General features: G+C 41.8%; 1 protein-coding gene across 20 annotated transcripts in view; it reads left to right on the plus strand.

The window, feature by feature from the left end:
* The window catches only part of LRCH3 (leucine rich repeats and calponin homology domain containing 3), a 64,563-nt gene that overhangs the window by 607 nt on the left and 37,865 nt on the right, over window positions 1-26,091 (plus strand). For 19 of the 20 annotated variants that reach the window (XM_048076827.2, XM_048076825.2, XM_048076835.2 and 16 more), the window contains exon 2: window positions 25,341-25,485. In XM_048076827.2, coding sequence (XP_047932784.2) covers window positions 25,341-25,485 — 145 coding nt within the window. Of the gene's footprint in view, window positions 1-6,991; window positions 14,118-25,340; window positions 25,486-26,091 lie in introns of those variants that run through there. The other variant, XM_067002433.1, reaches the window with a different exon arrangement.

Raw genomic sequence — 26,091 nt, forward strand, 5'->3', positions numbered from 1 at the left:
CTTCTCCCTCACGCCTCCCCTCCCCGCCCTTCCTCTGCCCCTCGGGGAGAGCCGGGCGGGCTGCCCTCCCTCTCTGCCCCTCCGCAGCCTCCTGGAGAGCTCCTGGGCTGCTTTGCAGTGCCTTGCTTCGTCGTCTCCAACGGGGAGGTGTTCCCCTGCTCGGAGATTGAGTTTTAAAAAGAGTTACGGGGTTTGTCGCTGTGCCTGCTGCTCGCTGATGGGGTTTTAGTTGGGCAGGTTCTTGGTCGGGTGTGCGTGTCTGTGAGCATCTCCGAGTGTCTGTGTTTGTGAGCGTGTACGCGTCCTCAGTACCTTTCCCTATAAACATTTTGCCCTGTTGACAGGGGAGAACCACTTTGCAAACCGGCAGGTGCGCATAAGCTAAAGGCAGCTGTTCCTTGTGCTCTTACACTGTTATCATCGCTTCTGACAGCCATAAGCAAGGTGCTTTCAACAGAATTTTGTCCTCCTTCCCTTATTTCTGGATGGAGAAATACATTAAGGATTTTTAAAACATATTTTACAAGGTAGAGTAAGCAATAAGACTGTGTTTTCTCCTCTGCTCCCTAAATACGTTCCCAGTAGACTAAGAATGTGTATTTATCCTGTGAGCACCTCGATTTTAAGGAAGAACACGTGTAAACATCTGTGGCATATGTTAACGTGTCTCCGTATTAAATGGAGAGATAAGAAGCAACGAGGGTTTGTGTAGGATGTAGTAGTTTTCTTAATGCATTGTATACAGAAAACGTAGTTTATTTTAATTGTCTGGTTGTGTAACTGAGGTTGAAATGCTTTTGGGAGGCATCAGCAGGCCGTTTGGTTTTAGCTCAGTTTACTTACACAGTCACTTAGATTTTCTCATGCTTCGTGTTTATAACTTTGTCAGTTGCATTGCCGTGCTTTTGTTTGAAGATACTAGCTTAAAAATAAACTCCCAACATGGCTTTTTGAAAGTTACAATGTTTATTAGAGTGTTGATACCCTGCCAGTGAAGTATTTCAAAATGGAGCCTCCTTTAAAGTTGTCCAACTTCGTGCTCTGTCATATAATGTCCTATTAGAGCAAAAATATCTCACTAATACGAAAAAAATCTGAGACAAATGTGGTTTGTCTTACTTAAACACGTCTATAAGCAGAAAATGCTCCTTGTTAGAGTGTAATTTTTTTGTTTGAAGGATTTTGTACAAGTGCAGTTGCACGGTGAATGCATAGTGTGCTAATCTGTGGGTAAATGCAACATACACGTTTGTGAGAGATTTGGGCCTTTTGTTTATAATGCTGTTCATTTACTGTACTCTTAAACAATTTGTGGGAATGCTTGTTTCCACCAAGGTTCCCATCTATTGTGACGACCATTTGCATTGTAGTTGTTCAAGAAGCATTAAATTCTAATAAGCGGTAGTGCATACCATACGCTTTTGTGTGTTTATCATCACAATGAACCTTAGAAAAAGCTAGGGCTGTTCTGAACTTGTAAGAAGCAAAGCTTATTGAGTGAAGGGGGGAACACATTCTCTTTAAAGTCTCAGTTTTGAAGGCTGCTGTGAATAACTCCATCTCTTGCCTTTTTTAGTGTAACGGGTTCTAAGACTAGTAGTGGAGAAAAGTCCATGCAAGCGTTTCTGACCCCCAATAGTCAGTTGAGTGCTCAGCTACAAACTTAATGCACTTCTTCGTCCATGCTGATTTCTTTCCCGTGAAGCTTCCAATTATATGGTAGCAGCCACAAATAATAATGTGCAAATGTGTATGAAGTGTTACAAACACTTAAAATAGCCTCCTTGCATGCTGTGCTGCAGAGACTCAAAGCACGTCAGATGGAGCACGCATGTGTGGAGTTTCCCCAAAACCATTGGAATTACTCCCAAACTGTAAAACTGAAGATGAAAGAACGTGTATGCAAATCTTACTCCATTTTATGTGCCAGAATAGACACCTCTCTAGTGTGAATCACGTTATACTGGTATAGCTCATTCCAATTCTTCTACTAATAAAAATAATTGCATGTCACTGTTACTGCATCCATCTTAAAGTGGTGGGAGTTAATCACATCCCTCATTAACGTAACTATGCTGCTAGCAAACTGGCAGCTAGCATAGCCTTAAGCCTTAGCAGAATCAGTGGCCTTGCCTGGAAGGCGCTAACATGGGTGAACCACCAGAGCAGCTCAGCAGGAGGAACAGGGTGCTAGAGATCAGGTGCTGGATCAAGTTAGCTGGGTGCTCAGTGCAGATTTTAAGGCTGGTGATGAACAAGGGCAGAATCTCTAAATAGCTTAAAAAAATACATTTCTAAGTATTAAATCAATGTAAAGAGCACATCTCTTTGGATCTTTCGAGGGCTCAGAGCTGACAGTTCTCCTAACCCGAGTACTCAAGCTCCAGTAGCTGCTTTTTGCATACTCGTTCGTTTCCTAATTCTAGTTATTAACTGGGTAAGTATCCAATAGTTTTACATTAGTGGAAATTGCAGAAGCATTTACTATACCAAATCCCAATTTATGTAGTCTTATTTAAGCTTATTTTTCCCCACTTGTACCTGCTTTCAGTTAGCTCTGGACTGTGTTGATCATTACGTCCCCTGCCCCATTACAGTCGTCTTGCCTGTTTTGTTCCCACTACGGTGTTTCTATACAGAGATACCATTTTCAGGTGAACTGTAGCCCTCTGATAAAACCTAAGTTGCATGTGGCCCCTCCTTCTCATCACCTGGCCCCAGTAATATAGTAGTTAATATATTTCTGTTAAGCATCAGTGGGAAAATTAGGTTCCTCATTAATCGTTTGCCTCAATCACAAGACTTGCCAGTGGAAATACCAGAGCCTCAGCTGCCTCCAGATGCTGGAGACCCACGGAAAGCATCTGAAACCAAGGTCGGTGCCCAAGGTTGTTTTCAGAACTGAGCAGGTAACTTATGAAGGCATTGAAGTAATGAGTTCCTGGTTGGTTTGCGCTTTGACTGGAATTAAGATCACGTAAGAAGCAGGGAAGACTGAGGGGAAGGCAGCCAGCTGGTCTTCATGCTCATCCTTACAGCCTGGAATTCTAGGAAGTGACTCAAGCTTGCAAAACTCATTGATGATGAAGAATGAGCAAACTTCTTCATTACCAAAGCAAGGATGTGCTTCTCTTTTTCTTTCACACTCTTTCACTTAACCACTGTTATCTATCTCCGTTTAATTTGGGTTGAATTACAATCCGTTTGTTCGTTCCACTCTGCTTTTCAACAAGGGAATAGGAAAAGGAAGGGTCATAAACCATCCGAGTTAAATATGAAAGGAAATGCAGTTGCATTTTGCCAGTCCTAATGTAGACTCTGATGTCATTATTTGACAGCTTTCCCAGTGGCCTAAAGCATACATTGAGCAGAGAAATGATTTGTCAAACCTGCCGTGACAGCTGTAATTACCTAAACCACTCAGACTCCATTTTTAAAGGCGAAAATGGGAATCTGTGGGTTTTTGCAATCTAAAAAATGGCTGTTGTATGGAAATTGACTGGTACGATAACTATGTGCTGAGCACTATATCTTGTTTCTGGAATATATTAATAGTGAACAAGGGCTCTGAAAAGGGAAAAAAAAAAGGGGTTATCTGCTACTGCATTTTGAATGAGTTGAATGACTTTGCCAGTAAGGTATCTTTATGGTTTTCTTCTTAGCAGCTCTCCACAGAAACAGTAAAGACTGAGCATACTGTCAATACAACTTCTATATGCTAAATGCTTGCGTGCTTTTAGATGGACTACAGTGACTACGAGCGTTCTGCAGTAAGAGGTCTCATTGGTATTTTTAATTTCTGCCAGAAATTTAGTTGATGAAATGTAAAACAGCGTGAAAAGTACAGCGTGGCTCAAATAGCAACATCCGTAATTCCCAAACATGTGTTCTTATAGCCACAACAGCAAAGTCCAAACCATGCTAAAATTAAACAATTGTTTGAATAAAACTCTGGGTTACTGTAGGAATGTAATTTCATTAAGATCTTTAAGATGACTCGGAGGGGGACAGGATGGTTTTTCATTTGAGTAGCGGGGGTTTGTCACTAGCTTGCAGTGTTGGCTGTTTATTATCCCTAAAGTTGCCGCATTAAAACTCAAAACTCAGCATTTCGTTAGGGTAGTTTAGACTCATGCTTTGGTACGCTGAGGTCACTTCTCCCCATGTTTAGAAGGTAACAAAAAAGTGAGGGAAGTTGACTGGTAAGTTTATGGGTTTTGTTGGATGTGTTGGGGTGGGTTTGGATGGAGAGCTGAGGCTTGCAGCGATGTTCAGAGCCTCTTGGCACACAGGCAGTCCTTTCGCTTCATGTTTTATAGCAGCTGGGAAAGTGGAGTCTGAGCTTGTAGTTTCTAAGCCTTGTTGCAATAAAACTAATGCGTGACATTTGGAATTCCTTTATTTTAGTGAGTTGACCTTAAAAAAAAAAAAAAGTCTCACAGTCAGACTTTTACTACCAGTAAACCCTCCTAAGTGGTGTCCAGAATTACATGTGTTTCTGGTTACTTCTCTAGTAGTCCTCCACCTCCCTGCCTCCATCACAATCAGATTTTATTATTAGGGCTTGTCTGCATGGTCAATCTTAGTTGGTTTTGGTTATAACCGTAGCTACATAAACAGGAAAATGGAGAGGGACCGATAGGTGAATGCATCAGCTCCTCCAATCTCCTGAAGGACAGATTTGAGTTTAGGAAACAGGTGAATGAATGTTTTTGTTTCTCCTGTGGTGTCCTCCAGCCCTCTCCTGTGGCTTACCTGTGCTCGGAGGCAGCAAATTTCTGTTAGTTAAGTGCTCCCTGAAGTCAGTTGTAAGTACACGGCCTAAAGTGATCCAAGTTCTCTGCTGATGCCAAAAGGGGAAGCTCTGCCTGCATCTCCTGCTGCGCAGTCAACACCAGTGCTCCCGGTGCCTTCCAGCAAGCTCGTTTGTGCTTACCAGGCTGAAAGCTGTGAGCCGGCAACTCCTTGGCAGTTGGATTGAGCCTCGGACAGCTCGCTGTGCCTTCACGTGTGGGGGTGCCAGCAAACCAAAGGGTGGAAAGACCGCATGGGGTGATGAGAACGAGAGGGCCTGGTTTGGCTGATGTGTAAACTGGTGTCAACTGTGAATCGCACCGTAACTCTGCTTTGAAACCCTTTACCACTGACCTGTTGTAGATTTGCTAACTATTTTTTGTAGAACAAGATGCGAGCATTTGAGTCAGTGGGCCTGGGAATTTCTTCTTTTACAGCACGGCTTACGGAGCTGGGTTGCGTTCGGTGAAACTTCATTGCTGACAGGTTTGGATCTCCTGCTTTCATCTGGCAAAACACGTCGTTCTGTGCAAGTAATTTTAAACGGATGGTTTGCGTTTAGCTTTAGACTGCAGTAGGCATAATTAGCTTCTCTAGTGGAAGAACCAGCAGTAAAGAGTTAGTTACAACAAATGCTGCAAATTATACAGCGTGTGTTAAAAGCGACATGACGTGGTAGCCAATGAAAAGGCTGCAACTCCAGGGTTTATGCTCCATTCAAGGGTTTTTCTGCCTTTAATAATTAATCAGGCTTGGAGCGCATGGTTTCCGATGTTAGCCAAGCAGCTCAGATGAATAGCAGTTGTGTATTTAGCTGAAGTCACGGGCTGAGCAGTGTGCTTTTTTCTTTTATCTGCTGATATCCCCCTCCCAACAGCGGAGGGGGGAAAAACCCATTCATGTTAGAAGTGTCTTGAAGGTTAGACTTTTCAGTGTATTAAAGGAGTTCACCTATTTCTTTAGTTCTCTGGATTATACATATTTAAAGAGGGCTCTGATCTTTTTTTTATAGGATTGTTTTGCATAAACTAGTACTTCTGTATATATGCAAGAAGAGGGCCTTAATTTCACTTTGAAGTCCCCCAAAGCGTTCCGATAGTCCTTTATTTCAGCATCACTTAGGATTGCACACTGGAAACCACTGCTTTTAATGACAGAGCACAGAAGTCTCTTTAGAGTGAGAGGAGAGCCTTTGTTCTTTCCCGGCTGGTCATGTTATTGATTTGAAAGTTAAAATATCTGCAGTCCTAGTCTTCTCTGAACATAGCCGAAGCACTCCAAAATGAGGAGGTGCCTAAAAAATCCCATTTTCCATGCAGCCCAGGTGTTGACTCCATGGTTTTTAACCATGTTCTGCTCTGTGCAGAGGCCAGTAGGATCAGTGAGCATCTATTCTTTTTTTTTTTTTTTCCTGTTGTGCAACTAACTGTGTGAATTTCATTCTCTTTATTCTGCATACTGTAGAAATTTAGCTGTGAATACTGGACTGTGTTACTGTTGCCTTGGGCTTTGGTTAGTGCTCCCTACTGTTGAAAAGGCTTCAAACGCCATTTTTCCATGTAGTCTCTGAAATGAAGCAAGGTCGTGTTACTGCATTTTACAGATATGAATCTTGGAATTACACAAAGCCTGAAAGCATTCGCTGATTTGGGGTACCAAGTTCAAAGCACTTAGTGCCTGAAGGTTTTAGGCGACCCAGACGTTGCAGGTTTTTATATATACTTTTAAAAATGCGGTTCTTAACTTCTAATGCCTTGGTGACTCCTCGGTAGTACTGGAAATCAAGCCCAGCCTCTAGAACAATGGAAATGTGTGGTTGAAGACCTTGGAAAATATATTAGAAGATTTGCTTAGTGCTGTGAAGGAAATACATGGCAGTGACAGGATGCAATCCATTTTCCCAAAGCAGCGTTCATCAACTTTGGGGTAAGCCATCCCTTTTTCTTCCTGTAGTTCTCTGCTTTGTTCCTGATGGTTTTCCAACAACAGGCTCTTGCAGAAGGCCTTTGCTATGATCAGCAGTCGTTCAGTAAGCTCATCTTGTCTGAAGAAGTCTGCTTGAACAGAAAAATCTCGAAGAGGAACGAGAAGTAGTGTGTGGTTATAATCAAAGACCTGTGGGCAGTAGCAATGCACAGGAAGTGAGAAATTAGTTACGTGGGCATCTTTGATTACAGACTGTTCCGTCTGCTTGGGTTTCCAGTCTTACCTAAGAGTTCGACTTTGTTTTTTTTTTTTTTAAAAAATGAAGTCTTGGTGCCTCTTCCAGGTTATGTTTTGGCGCCGAATCCTAGGTAGAGGCTGGGTATCTAGATGCAATCAGCTGGAATCGCGCTGGCATCCGCATGACTCGTGAGCACTGTCCAAATGCCTGTCGCGTCTCTTTCCTGAGCCAGTCGGGCGGCTGCTGGTTGTCCTTCCCTGGGGGCTCTCTGGGCAGTGGGATGCTCAGCCTCTGTGCTGTGCTGGTGTTTGGGAGCGCTGGAAAGGTGGCAACGTGCAGAGCTTGGGCTCTGTGCCTGGTACCGGAGGGAACTGACCTCGGGCAGGGTGGGCTCCTCCGTGCGGTTCAGTCGGGTGTCCCCAGCACCGCGTTGTTGTCTCCGTTTTCTCTTCTGTCCCCCTTTTGGTTCATCTGCTTCAGCCCAGCTCCCACCTCCTAGCCTTTCCTCTCCTTCTGAACCTTCCTCTCTACCCCAAACGCACCATGCGTTACCGTCTCCATTCTTCTCCAAGCTGATACTGCGGAAAAAGAGGAACAATCTGCATCTTAACATTCGGTAGAAAATTTCTTTTAAATCCAAGGAGACCATTAATTTTAGGGTGCCGATGAGCCAAGTCGTAATTTAAGCCTGCTTAATTCACTGTTACCGTTATTTATGGCCGTGTATATTACCTCTCGGTTCAGTCATAGCCAAAGGCTTCTGTCAGCCGTCGCGCTGGTGTCATAGGCGCTGTTCCCAGGAGTAAAAGAGTCATTGAGCACAATCATAGCCGCACAATTACGTGCTTGTCACTGCGTTGACTCTGAGCTCGGCTGTGGAATAAATGTTTTTGTAGAGGGCCACGACTGAATGCGGTTATGGGCCGTAAAAGATCTGCTGCTTCCTTTTATTCTGCTGGCCTGCCAAGGGGCAGGTGGATTTTTGCTTAGTAGGGGAAAAAATTATCTTTGGGACTCATCTGTGCTAAAGCAGCAGACCGATCGTTTGAGCTATAAATGTGTTGCAAAGTATTCAAGTATTGCATGTTTTATGGCTCTGTGCTGCCGCTGTGCAAATCATATCACATCGTTTAGCGGTGTCTCGTGTCAGAAGATTGTTGTAATTGCCATTAAAAGTTATACGGTGCCGGGGAAAGCCTAGAAGCTTTTCATCATCTTTGCCGGTGATTAAATACTATCTTTTCATTCTGAGCACGCAGATGGTTGTGAGCGTAGTGAATAAATCCGAAAAACAAGCATAAAAAAAAGTTGGTACCAACTACATTTATCCTAGAGCTGAAACTAGGAAGGTCGCAAATCTTGATTACACTTCTTTTTTGTTACTTAGTGCAAGAGTCTCTTCCAGTTCATAGAATTTCATCTAGACTGAAGTATTAAACTACTAATAAAAGGAATATTATAAATAGCTTTTCTTGCCAGAAATCTTTATTCCTTATGAAGTGAATACGCTACGTGTATTTTCCTGGAGTTTAACTTTTCCTGTACCATGGCATCCTGCTCAAATCGCATCTAGGGAAGAGCGTTGTGTTTGCTGCCGTCGGTTAATGAATAAGCATGGAGCACTTTGAAGAGGAAGGGCACAAAGCAAGTGGTACTAATCTGACTGTATCCCTTCAGCGTGGTGCAGTTCTTTTCAAGTCTTGACCATATTGAATATCCAGCAGATGGAAATACAGGGACTTTTTTAGAAGCGTGTGAAGCGTCCTTTACGAGCTGTTTGGGCAGGTTCTGGTGTAAATTGAATGAGGCATTGTCCCCTCTGTTTTGGGGGAGGGATTTCCTTTTCCTAATGAATGACTACAACACATGTCTCTGGAGCTTTCTCAGTAGTAGTAATGAGAAATGTATCAGATACCTGACAATTGCTCAGGGCCTTGGGGATTACGAAAGAAAATAAACACAAAAGCCTGACCAGAATCGTGAGACCTTCTCTTTGCTCTTGCGTGGCACCGATGTGATGCAGTGCACGAGGCAGAGAAGCTCTGTCTGTAGATTGGCACGGCTGCCTACCCCTCACACTTGGAGATACACTTCATACTTGTACGTTTCTCCACTGAGGACAGTTTAGTCTACTTTTAAATCATATTAGAAGAAAATTTGTTTATATGTCGAGTAAATGATGCTTCTTATTTTGGCTCTTCTGTTTCAATTCTGTTTCTGACCTTACAGAAGTCCTTCCACCACCACTTCTGCCACCTCTTTGCATCTTGCTTTTCCTGTGCTGCTTCCTCACTGGGATGCGTGTGTGTGTGTGTGTCAGAGGCGTTTAGAGAAGAGCTTGTGGCGTATTGTTTTACTTCCCAGGCAAAGTCATGTAATGTTAGAGCTAAAGAACACAGTTTGTGCCCCATGAAGCAAGGGGGGAAAAAGGAAATTGTAAACCGTCCGTCTTATCTGGGGGACTTGAATCTCATTTCACTTCAAGTTTGATATTGAACATATATGAAAACATTTTGAAAGTGTTTTATATGCCCTTGTTTCTTTCCATGCCAGTTGATTTGAAACCTACTATGTTATGTAATTCATCAACTTGCACGCTGTGCAGGGATAACAGTACGTAGGAGGGACTGGGCATGTTAACAGGTATAAAGGTGGAGATGCCCTTTTTGATCAGCAAAAAATAAGAGATCTGAATTCATAGACCAGCGTCAACCTACCTCTGACAGGCAGCATCTTCTGCAATGAGGGCATTAATGAAGAAGAATCCAATACGTTTGTACGTATTACATTGAAAATGCAACTTTAATTTCTCTCAACACCAGTAGCATCAGTTGCACAGTTGAACTGTAATAAACTTTATTGCACTCTGGCTGTTCACAGGCTTGCATCGTGTTACTTTCCACATAACAGCTTTTCCACGTGGCTCTTGAAGTTACAGACGAGTTCTTCCTGCTGCATGGCTGGTTTTAACTGTTTAAGCGGGTGCCAAGCTTCAGTGGCAAGCTTTCATTTGCCATATTTTTAATCAGCGTATGGCATCTTGTCTTACGATCTCTGCCATTCATGCTAGCAGCAAAAGTGCAGTGCTCTTTGTTTCTTTTGTGTAGTATTTCTTGTCACAGTTATAACAGCTGCCACTGCTTTGGCTGTAGCTGCAGTCTCACAGAGATGAAGTTCTTGTTTGTGAAGAATGGTAAATATTATCAGGTGAAATGGGCCGTAAACTCAATTTTATTTTCAAACGTATTTTATGGTGACACTTCACAAGTTTCTCTTTACTTTATAGTGGCCTGAAGAGTTTTATTTTACTTCTGTTAGAAGTGTAGATGTATTTCTGAGTTTCTGGTGATCTCAGGATGCTTTGTCATCATGTACTTGCAGTAACAAGACATCAGTGTTGCTTTCAGGGCAAGAGCAATACTGCTGCTTCAGTACCATCACTGTTGTTAATGCTTTAGCATCGTCTTTCGTTTTGTATAAACTTCAAATATTCCTGCTCGACTAATATTTTCCTACCCATACTGCTTTCTTGTTACTGATCATTTCCATATTTATAATGAAGTTAAATTAATAATGTGCTGGTTTTATAAAGCATTTTCTTTTTTAAAAAATTGCTCAGCGGGTCCAATTAATTTGTGTATAACTGTCCCCCTGCGCGATTCATTGGCTTTTTCTGGGGAAGATAAGTGGGTTGAATTTATATTAAATGTATGGTTTTAACAACACTTGTAATTTCTAATAGGAAAAAAGAAATAGATGGATACAGAGGTTTGCACGTGGATTGTGTGTTTTATAATCTAGCAATAGGTCTAGCTCTGTATTCAAAGCTTTTATCTGCCATTTGTCTTAAAATTAATTTTAAGTTGATTTGCTTGGTTAGATAATTCCTTTTGGACTTAAAGAAATTCTAACTGGGCTGGGGGACGGGGGAGATGAGTTATTTGCTTTGCACTTCCCCTCGCTGCTAACTCAGTGAAGCACTTGTGTAAAATGAAACCTGGCTCTGCTGGAAGCCAGTCAAGTATTTCTCGAGCAGTGGCAGCAGGCAGGGTGTCCTGTTGCCGAGGGGCAGGAGGAGGCTTTGGGTGTCCTTATGCTCGTGTCCACGTGTTAGAGAAACCGCTTTGTGCACGCTAGCGTGGAGATTTTCCATTTGAATTTTTGTTGGGTTTGCATTTTTGCATGTTTTCGAGTTAACGCTGTGCTTTGTTTGCAAGGTTTTGTGTATAATTAGAGCTATAAAAATAATAGATGGTAAAATATTAATTATGAAGAGGAGTGCTGGTGATTTCTACAAGTGGGATTCTCATTGTGCAGTGCAGGCAGTCGCCAGGCGGCTTTTATTCTGGGGCTCAGTGTTCGTCAAGAATTTTCCTATCAGACAAGCAGCTTTCATTTTCCTGTTTCTTGTGTTCTGTGCAGCTCGTCCTGAGTCAGTATAGCTGGAATTGCCTAGGCACAAAGCTGTCCGTGGTGCTTCTCAGGAGCTGCAGGGATGGTGCCACCGCTTCCACGCAGACCAGCCCAAAGCTCTCAGTGACTACTGCACTTTGGGCTGAATTTGCATCAGTGACTCACAGGAAAAACGTTGACTGCTCAGCCAGGGCTGGTTTTGAAAAAATACATTTTCAACTGCAGTCAGATCACTTTGGATTTTGTTTGTTGCCCTGGGTTTCATAACGTTTAATCTTTTTGTGAAAGGTTATATGCAAGTCAGCTCAAAATATTAATTGGAGAAGGTAACATTCATTTTGATCGCCTTGCTACTGTTTTTCAGCCAGCTTAGCTTTTAACATAATGAAGATGGATGAAATTGTGACCACCACTTCTGTAGGCCTTGATCCTTGCTAATGTCTGCGTGACGTGTTTTTGACTGAAGGTGACTTTTATGGTTTCCAGATTCAAAATTTATTTGATATTATGAACATATGTTTTGGCAATTGCTGTCAAATATCTCCTCATCTGGCTGTTCTCTGTTTGATGCGGGATACTTTCCATACATATCCTATACCTTTTTTTTTTATTTCTTGACACTGAAATGCCTTGTATTGTACAGATGACTTGGTAAGGCTCCATCTCCTTTTCTAGGATTCTGGCTATAATTGTCCTATTGAAAACTGCAGCGCTGCTTGTGTAAAGTGTAACAGGCTTTTTTTGTTAGCAATGATGTCAGCATGAGAGATGGCCTCAAGGAGTCATTAAGAGAACATAGGACTTTTGACTGCTAGGACTTTATTGACTTTTCTCTTCAATAAAATACCATCCTGCTGAAGACAGATCAGTGTCTGCAGTGGTATGAGACGTATTTGGTGACCTTACTGCACAGTCTGATGAAGCTGTAGCTAAATGCCAGAAATACGGAGGCACTCAATTAAGAACTTTGCAGAAATGCGTTAATAACAGGCATAAAATTTTATAGAAATGCTTGCCTTTCTCTGGAAATAATTGGCCTTTTATTGTGAAATTACTTTTTTTTTTTTTTAAGACGTCTGAATTTTCAGCTCAGGTTTAAACTAGTTTGTTTCTAATTCTCCATGAAAGACATTCCAAGCTGCATTTGTAGCTAAAACTTCTTCGCACTGTCCGTCTATTACTGACTTTAATATATCATTCTACTTAAATTGTCTGTGGGGCAAAAAGGAAATGTAGTAAGGTAAGGTATTTTTAACTTCTTGGTGAAAAATACAGAGGGGAATATGCAAAGCTAGTGTGATACTAGGTTAGGTTGCAGCTGCTGCTAATATCCCTATTCTGTTAGCTGAAATGGTTACATGCGAACGTTCTTGTTGATGGAGAACAATATGTACAATATTAAGATGAATTGAAATCATTGCTAGCATTTAGTAAAATAAGTAGATGAACGTTGGAAATACAGAGCCTTTGTTGGTTGCATTTTACATTTCCAGCCCTTCTGACTGCCTTATTCTTGTCTTTATTGCATGCCAGCTCTCCCTCCCCGAGTTCCAGTTCGGTTGCCAAGCTGTTGGAACCGCTGAATGTGTGATGTATTTCACTGATAGAGATGAAAGCCACAGCAGAGCATTAAGCAAAGTGACGGTAACATACGATCTTCTCGCTGGGAGTCCCTTCAGGCTGAACTCTCCATAGCTGTGAGCAGATTGCTCGGGGTGGTTTCACAGAGCAGTAAGTGCACTGGGGGTACCTGAGCTGGTTACGGGACCACCAGGTCGGACAGCAAACCCCTGGTGAAGAGGCACTCTGCTGCCTTCCAGGGGGTTTCTAGTCTGGGTCAGAGCTGCCTAGGAGGTCTTGGTACTCTTCTGTCAGCAGTGTCATTACTGAGCATTGTACGTCATCTGCATTGTTTTATATTAACCTGTGGTTTTGCTTTACCCACTTTATCTGCCCCTTCCCCACTTCCCCCCTGTTTCTGAAAAATTGACTTGTCAGTGGATTTTCTGCTATGGACTGTGGTACCTAGCATAATATCTAGAGTCTAATCATGAAGTGTGGGAGCTAATATTTATCATACATTTATCTTTTGTCGGGAGTTGTGTGTGCAATATAGTTTCTTGGCAAGAGTCTTTTCTATTTTACATAACGTCTTGCGTGTGCAGTACCTCAGGTACATACCGTAAGTTATAGGCTTTCCCTGTAAAAAATGCAAAAGTGAGAAATGGAGCTGAAGGAGATGATGATGTATGTGAAAACCTAGACGTGCTTACTGGCAGGCCTCTGGACTGTGAGAAAAATGTTTCTTTAAACTTACAGAAGTAAGGAAATGAAATGTTGCCAAGGAGAACTCGCAGCCTCTCCTCTGCTAACAAGCAGACGTCTTCCCATTCCAGCACAGCTTAGCCACCTGTTCGGGAGGTGGCAGCTTGGCATTCTGTCCTGTAATGAAGCACATTTCTGAATACAGCTTACTGCAACAGAAGGACAGTAACACATTTTCTCATTAAAAGTAAGATTAAAAATACATATTACTAATTGACTTGACATTCTGACTCCAGCCTCCAAATGAATGTCTTCAGCTGAAGTTTAATGAAGCAGGCGTGTAGTTTCAAGAGACACTGTCGCAGCAGGTTGTTGAAGAAGTTGTGGCCCTTTGCCACGTTCATTCCTGTTTCTGCGCAGCGGTTCAGTGCTTCTCTGCTCAGCGCTGGAAACCAGATCGCTAAGAACAAGTCGCTGCCAGGTTAGTTCTGCCCCTGTGAAAGTAAGAAGTGGTATGCGGGTCTTGAGCTGTCAGTTGTCCTGGCGTGCTCATGGGAAAAGGAAAGAGCTGTGAAAGAAAATGAGAAATCACTTCCTGACAGGGGAAGAGAGCCCATGGAAGGGAGGTATGTCTTTCCTAAATAGTATGGGAAAAGGGCAGCTCAGGCCTGTGGGAAGCAAAAATAGTGGACAGCACTGAAATGGTTGGTGGAATTTTTGCATTTACTCATACTCATTTTGAAGCATGATAGTTTTTCCATAGTTCTGAGAATGAGAACCCAGAAAAGCAGATCTCTTATATTAAAGGCAAGCAAGAAACGCAGAAGAGCTAAATTTAATCCTGTGTTTGCTGGGATTGAGGGACTGAATCCGTTTATCTGAAACAGGTAATGATTCTAAGTGGTGGTGGTGCAGCAAAACGCTTGCAACATGAGCTTAGTCTCCTTTATAATGAGGACATTTTGCTCCTGTTTTAGCAAAGATGGCTGCTTAATGATGAAAGAAAACGGAATGTTTAAGTAATGAGGGCTCTGATCCGATTCCAAGTAGTCTGTTTAGATGATCCCGATTACAGATATTTTTCTTCCAAAGTCGCCTTCTTTCTTCCCGTCTTCTAAGCGTTTTCACAGAGGCAGGGCTTCTACTTGTTTGTCAGTGTGCAGATAAGAGCTAGTGACTCCACGGGACTGCTAGAGAATGCAGTTCATATAGGTCCTCCCTAAGTTAGCTTCAGGCAAAAGTTCCAAGAAGAGTTTTGACAACTTAAAAACCAGTATGAGCTAACTTGACTGTTTTCTTGCCTGATGCAAATGGGGCAATGCTCACCCAAGTGTTGCAGAATCAGTAGCTTACTGCAAAGGGGGGTGTGGTAAGGAGTATCCAATAGATGTGATCATTTTACACCAGCATAATGGGATGCCAGAGGGTGCCTCTCCAAGGCTTTCAGATGTGATTGTATACTGTTTTGATTATAATAATGTAAAAATCTGGGCATACAGGTTTCATGCCCTGATTTGACTTTGTTCTTTGTTTTAGTTTATCTTAAGTCAACTAGGAGTAGGTTTGGGTCAAGCCAAAGTAGCCACCTTTAAACCGGGTTTATCAATGATGGGGTGTGTGCTGCCTTAACCAGCTTTGTAGGTGTCATCCAAGGGCTGCTTTTCCTGGAGACAAATCCTGTATGCGTGTTTTACACAAACAAACACGGGGATGTGCAATGCAGCCAGCCAGCCAGGAACAGAACTTCCCCAGAGTAAGCAGAGTTGGTGAGCTGGAGACCCTGGTTCATTTCCCCTGCGTTAGAACTCTTGTGACATTGCTTCTCCTACTTTCACTTATTTTAGTTTGTTTGGCTTGATATTTTAGGGTTGCTTGAAAGAGACGCGTGATGATTCTGTTGGCTGGATGCCCACGGTTAGTGAGGAAATGGAATGAAATAGCTGGAAGATAGAAGATATGAGGGGGTGGGGAAGACTACATATAAACTTTTTCAACTTACAGCTCCTTAGGAAAGGGTTAGAATTAATCCTTATTTTCAGAGATGGATAAACAGTTCTGCTTTGCTTGTGTCATCTGTGCCGTAGCAGCACATCCAGTCGCAGTGTGTATTCTGTCTGTAGTCTGTCCTCTTGTTTACTGACAGGTCATAAGGCCCAGCTGCTGGGTCGTCGGACTTCCTTCTGCACGGCTCCCTCCTCAAGTCACTGATTTCTTCTCCCCACTCGTCTGAGAAGTGGTGGCATCTCATTCCTGAAGTGTTTGCTTCGCTCCACCATGTGCCGTACTTAAAATACTGTGCTGTGTCCACAAGCACCTATCTGTAAGGAGCAAAACCTGGGAATAAATCCCTGGTTGCGACCCTGACTTTGCTATTCTGAAACGATCCCTGTTTTATTAGGAGTGTGTATGGTAAGGAACCAGAGAAGTGTGGTTTTGTGGTTATCATAAAGCAGCTAGTCCAAATCCCAGCGCCTCGCAGAAGTCATGGTCTCCTTCGTCCCTACACACGTAGCCGCACATTCTCATCTCCCTAGCGTTGATGTAAGAGCTTACACAACAGCACCGTGAATCAGATCATGCCTCAGAAGGGCTGAAAACTATTTGTGGCTTTGTGTTTCTGTTTTTTTTTCTTTCTTTCAGGATTTGTTCACAGTAATGAGATCCAACTGGCTGTGTGGCTGTGCAATCAGCAGCGCTGGTGCGAGGGAGGGGATGATGATGAGGCCAGTGAGGAATTGTTCCCTTCCGTGGTCCTGCCGGCTCAGATTGGCTGACTGCGAAGCCACAATCTACGTTGAAACATAAATAAGGCTTGACATAAGTTTGGTTTGTCTAGGCTACTGATTTGCTTGCTCTAGAGCCAACTAGAGGAAAAGCAACTGAAGTTTGTGGAATATTAGGAATTCTCAGCTCCTTGTGGGGACTAGAGCCTCTCGCTTTGCCTGTTTGCTAGTAATCACATGAGAACAGCTGTGTGATGGTGTTCTGCAGTTTCCACTTTTTTGTGTTAGTAAAAAATATATACGTATGTTTTCCTTGTGAAAGGAAAGTGAAAAGAATTCTCAGAGAAAGCGGCATTTTATTCCAAGCTGTTCCTCTGATTTGAATGTTTATCCTCCTCTTGCAGTACTCGTGATCTGCTGCGGTGAGAAAATCGTGCTGTCGGGGGGAATGTTCTTTCTTCTCAAAGGATGTACGGCATCTGGTCTGATGCGGGACTGTAAAATATGTGTTTGTGTTTAGTCAGTGTTTCTTTTTTTTATGGTGACACCTGTGAAGTTTTCATTCATGTGCAAAAGGAAAAGCTAAACTAGAACAAATATGCAGTAAAATAACATGGAGAGCAAAAATGGAGGGAACACGGGAGTGAGTTCCTAGTCTTCTGTTTTCCTCTTTGATCCCAGGTATGACTGAGTTTTTCTCAGTTTGGTAGAATATAAATAGAAGCAGAATTAAAACTCTTACAGATTTTTGTACGTACATTTTCTTAGTGTGAATGGTGAATACTACAGAGACTAAGCTCAGTGGCAGTTGTAGTTGATTCATTTCTTGTGCAAATGATGTGTTTTAGTGGAGAAGAGTTGAAGGGGCAAATTAATGTTAAAAAAAAAAATAGTGTAGTTCAAGTAATTGGGGACCACAGTCTGCAAAATACTGTTGTATGACTCTTAGTAAGATGTTTCTGAGCTAAAAAAAAAAAAAAAAATGGTTTCATTTGGTAACCTCTGTGTTGAAGCAAGAGTTGAGTGCTTTGGCCTAAATTGCTACATGCAAAGGATTTGTAAGAATTCTTCAGGGGAAGTGAGGGGTTTTCTTGTTTTGTTCTGAATAATTGGCAAGAAACTGGATTTATTTTGTAAAAATTCATGAAAACAAAGCATATCCAGAGGAAATACCATATAAGAAACTTTGATCCACACATCTGAAACTTGACAATGGTTTGGCAATGATTTGAAGTCCTTTTTTACAAAGGACAGTGTTAAGCAGCGTTGCTTAAAAGCATACTGCAAACCTTGTCTTTACAAACCTCGCCTTCAGCACACGAGGCAGGAAATCTAGAGGGCTGATTCCAGTGCAAAGTGCAGTCTTTTAGTTCATTTTGTGTGCTACGCGGTATGTTCTCGAGATGGTGAAACAGGCTTCGGTGGTGAGCACCTCTGTGTTCGAGGCACAGCACCGCCAGGCTGACATTTGGAACAAACCACTAACTTTTGCCTCGCTTTCTGTATCTGCAGAAATCATAGCCTGTTCGTGTTGTAAAATGCAACGGGCTTGGCTGGTTCTTGGCTCCAAAACGGTAGGCCCTGGAAATGGTTAAAAGAGTTTAATGCTGCTAGTATTCCTGCTAAGGCAGAATGTGATTATACACACCAAGAGTGGGTCTGCTGAGAATTGAAATGCGAGAAGTGTATCAAGGTCAAATTGCATGTCTTAGACTAACTTGCCTAACGTCATGAAATACTGGAAATTGAAACTAGGAATTGGGGGTTGTATTCATTATAGGGCTACAAAAATCACGTAGGTGAAAATAAAAAAGGAAAAGAAGGAACAGTCTCAGCTCAGGCCAGTAAATGCCACCTTCTTTTGCTTTGACTTAATAAGTTTCCAAGAGGTGTATCTAAGATGCGTGGGGAAGTAGTTGGGAAAAGTTCAGGTTTGACAGGACTAGCAGGTGGAAGATAAGTCAAGAGATGACATTTCTGAGGTTTGTTTTAAATTAGGGTATGACAAAAGTGGTGGTGTTACATCATAGCAGACAGGAAGAGGTAAAATCACCCATCCTGTGTCAGGAAATCCTCCAAGTATGAAATGAAGCTGTAAGGATGCCAGTGTTTTCAGTGCCTAAAAAGAAAACTATTCCCACATAATGAGTATAGAGACCATTAGTATCAGATTTATAGCACAGGTATTTTTTATGATTTTTTTTCGTTTTCTTGCACAAGAAAACTGTGCAATAATACCAGTAACTCGTCTGTTTAGGGCTATGCTTTCATTTTACTCATTTTCTTTTAGTAGCTTTATGGGAATGTTTCCTAAAAATCAGTAGGGCTGCAAGTATTACTCTTAGGTTTTCGTTTAAATGTCTGAAATGTATAAGAGGTGAAACATACCAAGTCATGAAAACAGTATCAATGTGCATGAATTTATTTGGCTAATGGAACGGATGACAAACTAACGAAATTGGAGTTACAGTTTGTATAACGACGTGCTTCGAATGCATTTGGAACTGTAAGTAATAGTCCTGAGAGAGTTGGCTCTAAATGTCACACTTGAGCTATCGGATGGCACCAGGAAGCTCCTCAAAAGGTCCGCTTTGTGACATTATCTGCAAGATGAGGCTTGTAACCTCAGCGGTGAATTCCCAGGGAGCAGGCTGACTTCAGGAGCAGCGGTTGTAAAGGAGCTGCTCAGGTGAGCCGCCTTCACGTCTGCGAGATCACATCAGCTACTTCGCTGTTTTACAAGAAGCTGATGATAACATAGTCCTGTTATCGTTGTGAAACCATGGAGTTTGCTGCCGGTTTTTAAGTTGTGTATGTGAAGAAACCCATCTGTATGTGAAGAAACACAGATTTTGGACGTGGTTCTTCTTGACCAGCTGGCCTTTGTCATCGTAAAGCAGTTCCTTCTGCCTCTTTCTGTCTGTCATTACTCTGGCTATCAGCCTCCTGGTCATGGGTTGGTTGACTTAATTATTTATATTAAAATAGATTTTGTCTGTCATCTGCAGGCTAATACATCTTAGATTCATCTGGCGTAAAAGGAAAACCGTGAGAGTGCTTTTAATTTACAACACAGGGAAAGCAGAACGTTTTCTTGCCCTTCGGTGAGGTATAGTCTTAGCTGAGGGCAGCGTACAGCAGCAGGCATCGATGCTGGGATTCAAACCACGTCACAGACACCAGTCTTGTTGCATCACTGAGCGCGGTCACGCCTGGTGTCACGATACATCACGACTGGGAGCCCACACCTTGCAGCTGCTGCCCTTGTTGCAATCTCTTTCACATCAGCATTTTGCCAGCAGGTGTTATGGTGGTTGCTGACTTTTGGGTTTTGATAGACAGACAAAGATCTAGGTTTTGCTGGTTTACGTTTTTAGTTTAAAAGAAAAAGCCCTTTACGGAACACAGGCAAGTCTGCAGTGACAAAAGTCCAATTTTTATCAACAAAGGTTTGTATCCCAGGCTAGGCTTAGGGCTGGCTTTCGTCGTCGCAGTCGACTGGAATGAGACGCCGTGCTCCCGATGCAGCAGGCTCGGCAGGCTGATCATCTCACCAGGAGCTGGAATTCGCCACCGCCCTGCCGCTTTGAGTGCCAGCAGCAGCTGAGCTGCAGCTCCCTCCCGGCCCAGCCTGGGCAGCGGGTTCAAGCACCCGGTACCTTAAACGGCGCGTCTTCGTGCTTCGGGGTTTGTCGGAGACACGTTCGTGTTACAGCTGAAGCTCAGCAGGGCTCTGTTCACACGTCTTGTTTGGTCTTACTGTAACATTCTTCTCTGAGCAGAAGTTTACATTGAGTGCTGAATGATGCAACTTTAATATAATGTAGCGTATTCTCGATTTGCGTTTACCATTGGATTTGCTGGCCTTCTGAGTGGAATCCCAATTAGGATGGAAAAGGTCAGCGATCTGACTCCGCTCTGAGATTTCGTTTTGTGTTTGCACTGTTGGCTGTTTTATCTTCCACAAAGAGCTTAGTTCCAAAGAACGTTTCCCCTTTGCCAAAATTCCACATGGTCGTGCCTTCAAGGAAATGCATCCATTTTTAGCAGGCAAGGAGAACCTTTGTTATTTTTTTTGAAGCAGATTCCTTTTAATGGTTACTTTAACCCATTAAAGCCGAACACAAGTCATTCCTAGTTCAAATTACAGTAGCTGTATTTCAGTCATTTGTTTCTTCATAGTAAAATTCAGCATTTGTACTTTTGAGAGGGAATTAGTATGCTTGCTCTCTGCATTTTGTGGTATGACAAGGAAAAAAGGGTTTACACATATTAAATCAAATATTCTGCATCACATTGATTATTGCTTGCTTGATTTGGCAGTTATCGATTACTTCTTAGTTCACGCTACAATATTTGTAAAAAAATAAAATGTAAATAGTATCTCAGTGCAGCATTGCCATTTTTCTGAGAAATGGAGAGAAATCCTTGTACAAATTTTAGCTTTCATGACAGTTCATGCTATTAACACCTTTTATTTTTTGGTTGTTACTAAACAGTTACTTTATATCTGCAGTGACAGAAGAGTATTTATAACTAAAACAAGTCGTAATTGTCAAGATATTTTTGATGAAATGGCTTTTTTTCGTTTGCCTCACTTCCACTTCCTCCTTTGGAAAAGCACCAGATGCTGCTGTGCTGCAGGTATATAGGCTGGAGTGCTTTTTTCTTTAAATATTTACCTCCTAGTTTTGTTAGAGCTGTTCCTTTCATTCAGATGTTTTTAGGAAGAAGGTGGGGAAGAGGATGGAGTTGAATTGCTTCATTCAATGACTGCTGTACTCGGCTCTGTTTCTGCTCCCATTGAAGGGCTGGTTTCGGCGGGGGAGACTTCCAGAGGAAGTGGCCAAAATCAGAAATGTCACTGAGGCTTAGGATGCTGTCGTGGAAAGCCTAAATTCTTGTTGGAGTCTCCTGCAGGACAGGAGAGGGACAGGAGATGCAAATGACCAAAAGCTGTTCTTGATTTGCAGGTTTAGAGTTCTCACTCAGTTTTATAATTATTTGCTTCCTTCTTATTCTTGAAGTGCTCTTCTTTTATTCTACAGCTCAGCCTACTTTATAGTACTTGCCTTTTTTTAATGTTCCTGGCAGATCTCCCTCTTAATTCCCCCTTTGAGCACATGAAATCATAGTTACTTTGTATGAGATGACATTGTCATGACTGTCATGTGAGTAAAAATGCTGCAGCATTATCAACCAAACTCGTAATTGGTTAGACCGATTTTGAATGATTTAAGGGACTGTATCGCTGTCCCAAATTTAGCTCCGATGTGATCTGCTTTCCATTGAATTTCAAGTCCTAGACCGAAACGCCAAGTTTTAAAATCACTGTAGATTGAGAGAAGTCTGGAAAAACTTAGCCGTTGCTGCTAACCCACTTTGATGTCTCTTTTCTATCACGCTATGAGCTCATGTGTTGTTTAAAAAAGTGTATTTTCATTTCTTCCTACCTAATCTTGTTTTGCAGGGAGTTATTTCTAAAGAAATACTGAATCATAGCTTAGAAAATACAAAGTTTTTGTCTAGTACTCAGATGCTATGAGGGTCTAGGCAATAGAACAATGTGTAAACACGAGGTTTTAAATACTTTTTGTTTCACTTTATCTTTCCAAAGAATAATTGAGAGACTTCTCATGTTTGTGGTTAAACCCTTTCCAAAACAGTGAAAACAAACTTTTTCTCTGTGGCTCTTCTGCCAGAAAACATGGTTCATGACTTGGGAAGTCTAGTTCTTTGTTAAAATGAGTAGTATTGAAAACAGGCAGCACAGCTGTGTGAAGGAGGGAGAAAGCTGCGGGTTGGAGGATGTCAGTATCCCGTGGTACAACTCAGTCCCAGCCCCCCAGGGTCCCTAAAAAAAAAAAAAACAACAAAAAAAACACCTTACCCATTAGATGATGACCGAAGTTGTAAGTAATTATTTAAAATAGATGCTTAAGCATGTGGGCAATGTAGAAGCTGAGTATTTTTCTACATTACTCTTGCTTGTTTCTGAAATAATTTGCGTTCTTTTCCCTTTCCGATATGTAACAAACGACTGTGCTGTGAAACCTTATGCAAAGCCGTATTAGAGATGAGTTCAGTGATTACAACTGCTGGGGTTGGCTGCACTTATTATGAAATTTTCAGGATACATCACTTTTATTTGTGTTGGGACTGTGTTTGTTTGGAAATCACTCTTCTCCTACATTTTAGGACAATGTTGGCACAGGAGAGATTCCCCTGGGAGTGTCGCAATTTTGGCCATCACATTGTTGCCTAGTTTTAGTGCTGTTACTCTGCTTTAAATCTGCTGCAGCTATACAGATATTATTTGGAGGGAAGTGGGTTGGAGTTGGCTGTCATTTTTAGTAAATCACTAACGAAAATTAAATTAGGGAAGTAAAGCAAAATAAACCCTGGGACAGGCTTGTGGCTTACAGGAGATGGCTCGTACAAAACGTGCCCGCTGCGTAAATTCCCTTGAAAGTGTACACTGTGTCCCTGCAGGGTATACACAGATATTTTATTGCTTCCTTTACTGTCTGCAGATTCTGATCAGTCTTATTTGTTCTCTGTCTACGCTTAGGCTGGAGTTCAGCAAGTGCTTTAAGGCAGCAAAAGGAATCTCTGCCAGCAGAACAAGGAGCTCTGCCACCTGCACCACCGTTTCCCTGCTGCTCACGTAGAGTTTGGGTGATCAGAAAAACTAGATTTAATTCCCACAAACTGTGGCAATAAAAAGGGCAATGGAAGTAAGAAATCTTGGGGTATGGCAGTAACAGGAAGTAGGATCCATCGCGGTGGTCTGGCTTGGCATTTGACATGTTTATCTGATGATTTATCAGGATTAGGATGTGGTAAGATTAGGGTGTTTATGGAAGCTGTCTCTAGCAATCTGTAAGTGCAGGTTTTTCCTCAAAAAAAAAAAAAAGCTTGACCTCTTTCTCAAAAAATAGAAAAAGGAGGAAAATCCATAATCCTTATTTGTTAAAAGGCAATTCTAGAGATTCAATGCAGACTTAATGCTTTTGGTTTGTAGCTTCCACTGTTAGAGCTGGTCAGAAATGATGAGTTAAAAATGGTGGCTTTCCAAAATCAAGTTCAAATTTAGTTTAAGCTGAGGGCAACACTTCGATGTTGATACAAGCTGAAAAGAAACGCTTGGTGTAATTTTTCCTACTTTTTGCTGAACAGGCAATGAGATTTGTTATGTTCCCCATTACCTTTTATATCAGTGGATTAGAAGTTTCCATGATTTTCCTGTTTTCTTATCTGTGTGTGCCTTATACCACCTTATTTTATATCCATCTTATTCTTTAGTTAACTTCAGTCGTATCTGCAGTTTGGTTAATGTGGTCTCTTATCACTTACACTAAAATACATCTGAGAGTTTTTCTCTGCAAAGTTCAGTGTAGTGCTCCTTTCTCCTGCGATTTTTAATTACTGGTTCTTTATCAGTAGTAACTCGTGGCTTTTTCTGATCAAAGTTGTAAAAATTGAGACAGACCTAGTGGCAGCTCCAGGTGCCCTAGCATTAACCTTTTTTCCTTCAGCACCATAGAGCAGCATACACTGAAACAGAGTGGTAGACAAGAGCTCTGCAGGGAGGGCTTTTTTACTCTGTAAAAGCTTCCCGTTGTTTAAAAAAATAATAATAGTAGTCCAAGACTCGCGAGACCTGTCTGAATTGTCAGCCTTTAAAAAGTAATCTGTATCGGATGGTTCCTTCGTGGAATAAAGGTACACTACAAGCTTATTTTATTTGAAGGATAACCCCAAAACTAATAAAGGATAAAAACAAATAAAGAATATAGCAATTCCATTTGGATATTTGCTTTGATCGTTGACAACGCTGATTGAGATTAATTGGGGGGTTTTTACAGTGAACGTCCGCCTGCCTAAAAAGGTGTGGGTGAAGTGTCAGTCTATTACCAGGCGGTATCTCCAAAACTCCTTGCTGACGCAAAGTCATCTTTCTTGTGCTCTTAGTGGTGAACATAACCCCTGTCAGATCTAAGAGCTGGGTGTGTTAGGAAGTGGCAGCTACTAGTGTGTGTTTGCGGGAACTGTCCTTTGGCATTCATAACCGAGAGCTTGGCTTGACCTTTAAGGGGAAAATAACACTTTGAGCAGTGTTATTTATCACAATGCAGCTTTTACCCTTGGAGGAGAGTAATGCTGATGGATACACGTAGGACTTCAGTTTGGACTGGCTGAGGAAAAATGTTGATTCTTCAAATGCAAATATTTGGTGGTAGTTTTGATTAAACTTAGTCTCTTGCCCAGCAGGGAATGTTTGATCACAGAGAAATTGTAAATCTTGCTGCTAGCAGCGAGCAGGCATTTCTCTGCTACCAAGGCAACTGGTTATTGCGTTACATGATTGAGATTTCAGGATTGAACTGGTGCCTTTGTGAAGGGAGGGATGCTTTGGCTGTGGTATAGAAGGCTTATATCTGGTGTGTGCCCCATGCTGCCCCTGCTGGAGCTGTTATATATAAATGTGCACTATGTATTCTATGTAAAGTGAACATTTTAGACTAGAAGTTTGAAGCTGAGATATCCATGTGACAGAGCTTAGCAGGGGGCTGGGAGAAGAGTACTTGTGGGTTTTGTTTGTGTTTCATTACAGCACCACTCACCCTATACAAAATCCGTAATCTAAAGGTGGAGCTGGTCCTGGAACAGATTTGAAGCTGGCCTTTCAACATCTTAAACTAACTCCCTTCAGCTTTAAGTGGTTAGGGATGCAGAAGCATGACTGTGAAAGGAATGGAGCATTTGTCTCTCTCATTGTCACTATGAGATTTTAAGATGTTAATTTATTTCCTGTGTAATGTGTAAATCATTTTCTAATCTTGAAAACTTTGCAGGCAGGATGGCAAAACTGCTTCCTGTCCAACTCTTCCCCCTATGTGACGGCAAATATACAGATAATACTTGCCCTCATTAAATTTTAACATAGCTTCATGGAATGTTTTTTTCTTCCCCTTCAGATTTGTCACGGAACAGACTGTCAGAGCTTCCAGCAGAAGCATGTCACTTTGTCTCCCTTGAGAGCCTCAATGTGTACCAGAACTGCATTCGATATATCCCAGAGGCTGTTTTGAACTTACAGTCTTTAACATTTCTAAATATCAGGTAACAATTGTCTTAAAAACTGCTTTAGTGTATATATATATAAGTAGTCTGGGTTGATCAACTTTGGTGCATCCATAAATAATACAGACACAGTGTGTGATCGTCACGTTGTTGTATTGTGTGTCATTGAAACAAGGCAGCGTGTACCAGCCTCACTTAGGTAGATCATGGAACACAAGGATTAAGCAGCAGCTTGTAGAAGTGGAGTATGAAGAGGAAAGCTAATTCCAACTTGCAGTACTCATAATAAGTTCCAGTAGTTTTCATGTAAAATACATCCATGCTAACTGAAAAGAGAGGATAGTGTTGGATAATCTGTAAATTTCAAATCTGAGCACATGAATAATCTTTATGGAATTTATCTTCACTGTACTAGTGGCTTTTAAACAGCTTTCTCAAGGACAAACACCTACCTGCCAGTGCTAAAAGCTAATTGGTGCAATGTATCCTATGGATAAAATTCAGCTGTGTACAGCATTCTCCGTTTCTAGAAACAGTCTTTTATGAGGTGGTGAAAGGTCTTAGTTACAGATTGCCAGTGATAGCAATCAAGAAAAACGCCAGGCTTTTTCATTCTGGTGTCGTACTTCTGCCGATTTAATTAGC

The sequence above is a fragment of the Anser cygnoides genome, chromosome 9 (assembly GCF_040182565.1).
Source record: "Anser cygnoides isolate HZ-2024a breed goose chromosome 9, Taihu_goose_T2T_genome, whole genome shotgun sequence".
NCBI lineage: Eukaryota > Metazoa > Chordata > Aves > Anseriformes > Anatidae > Anser > Anser cygnoides.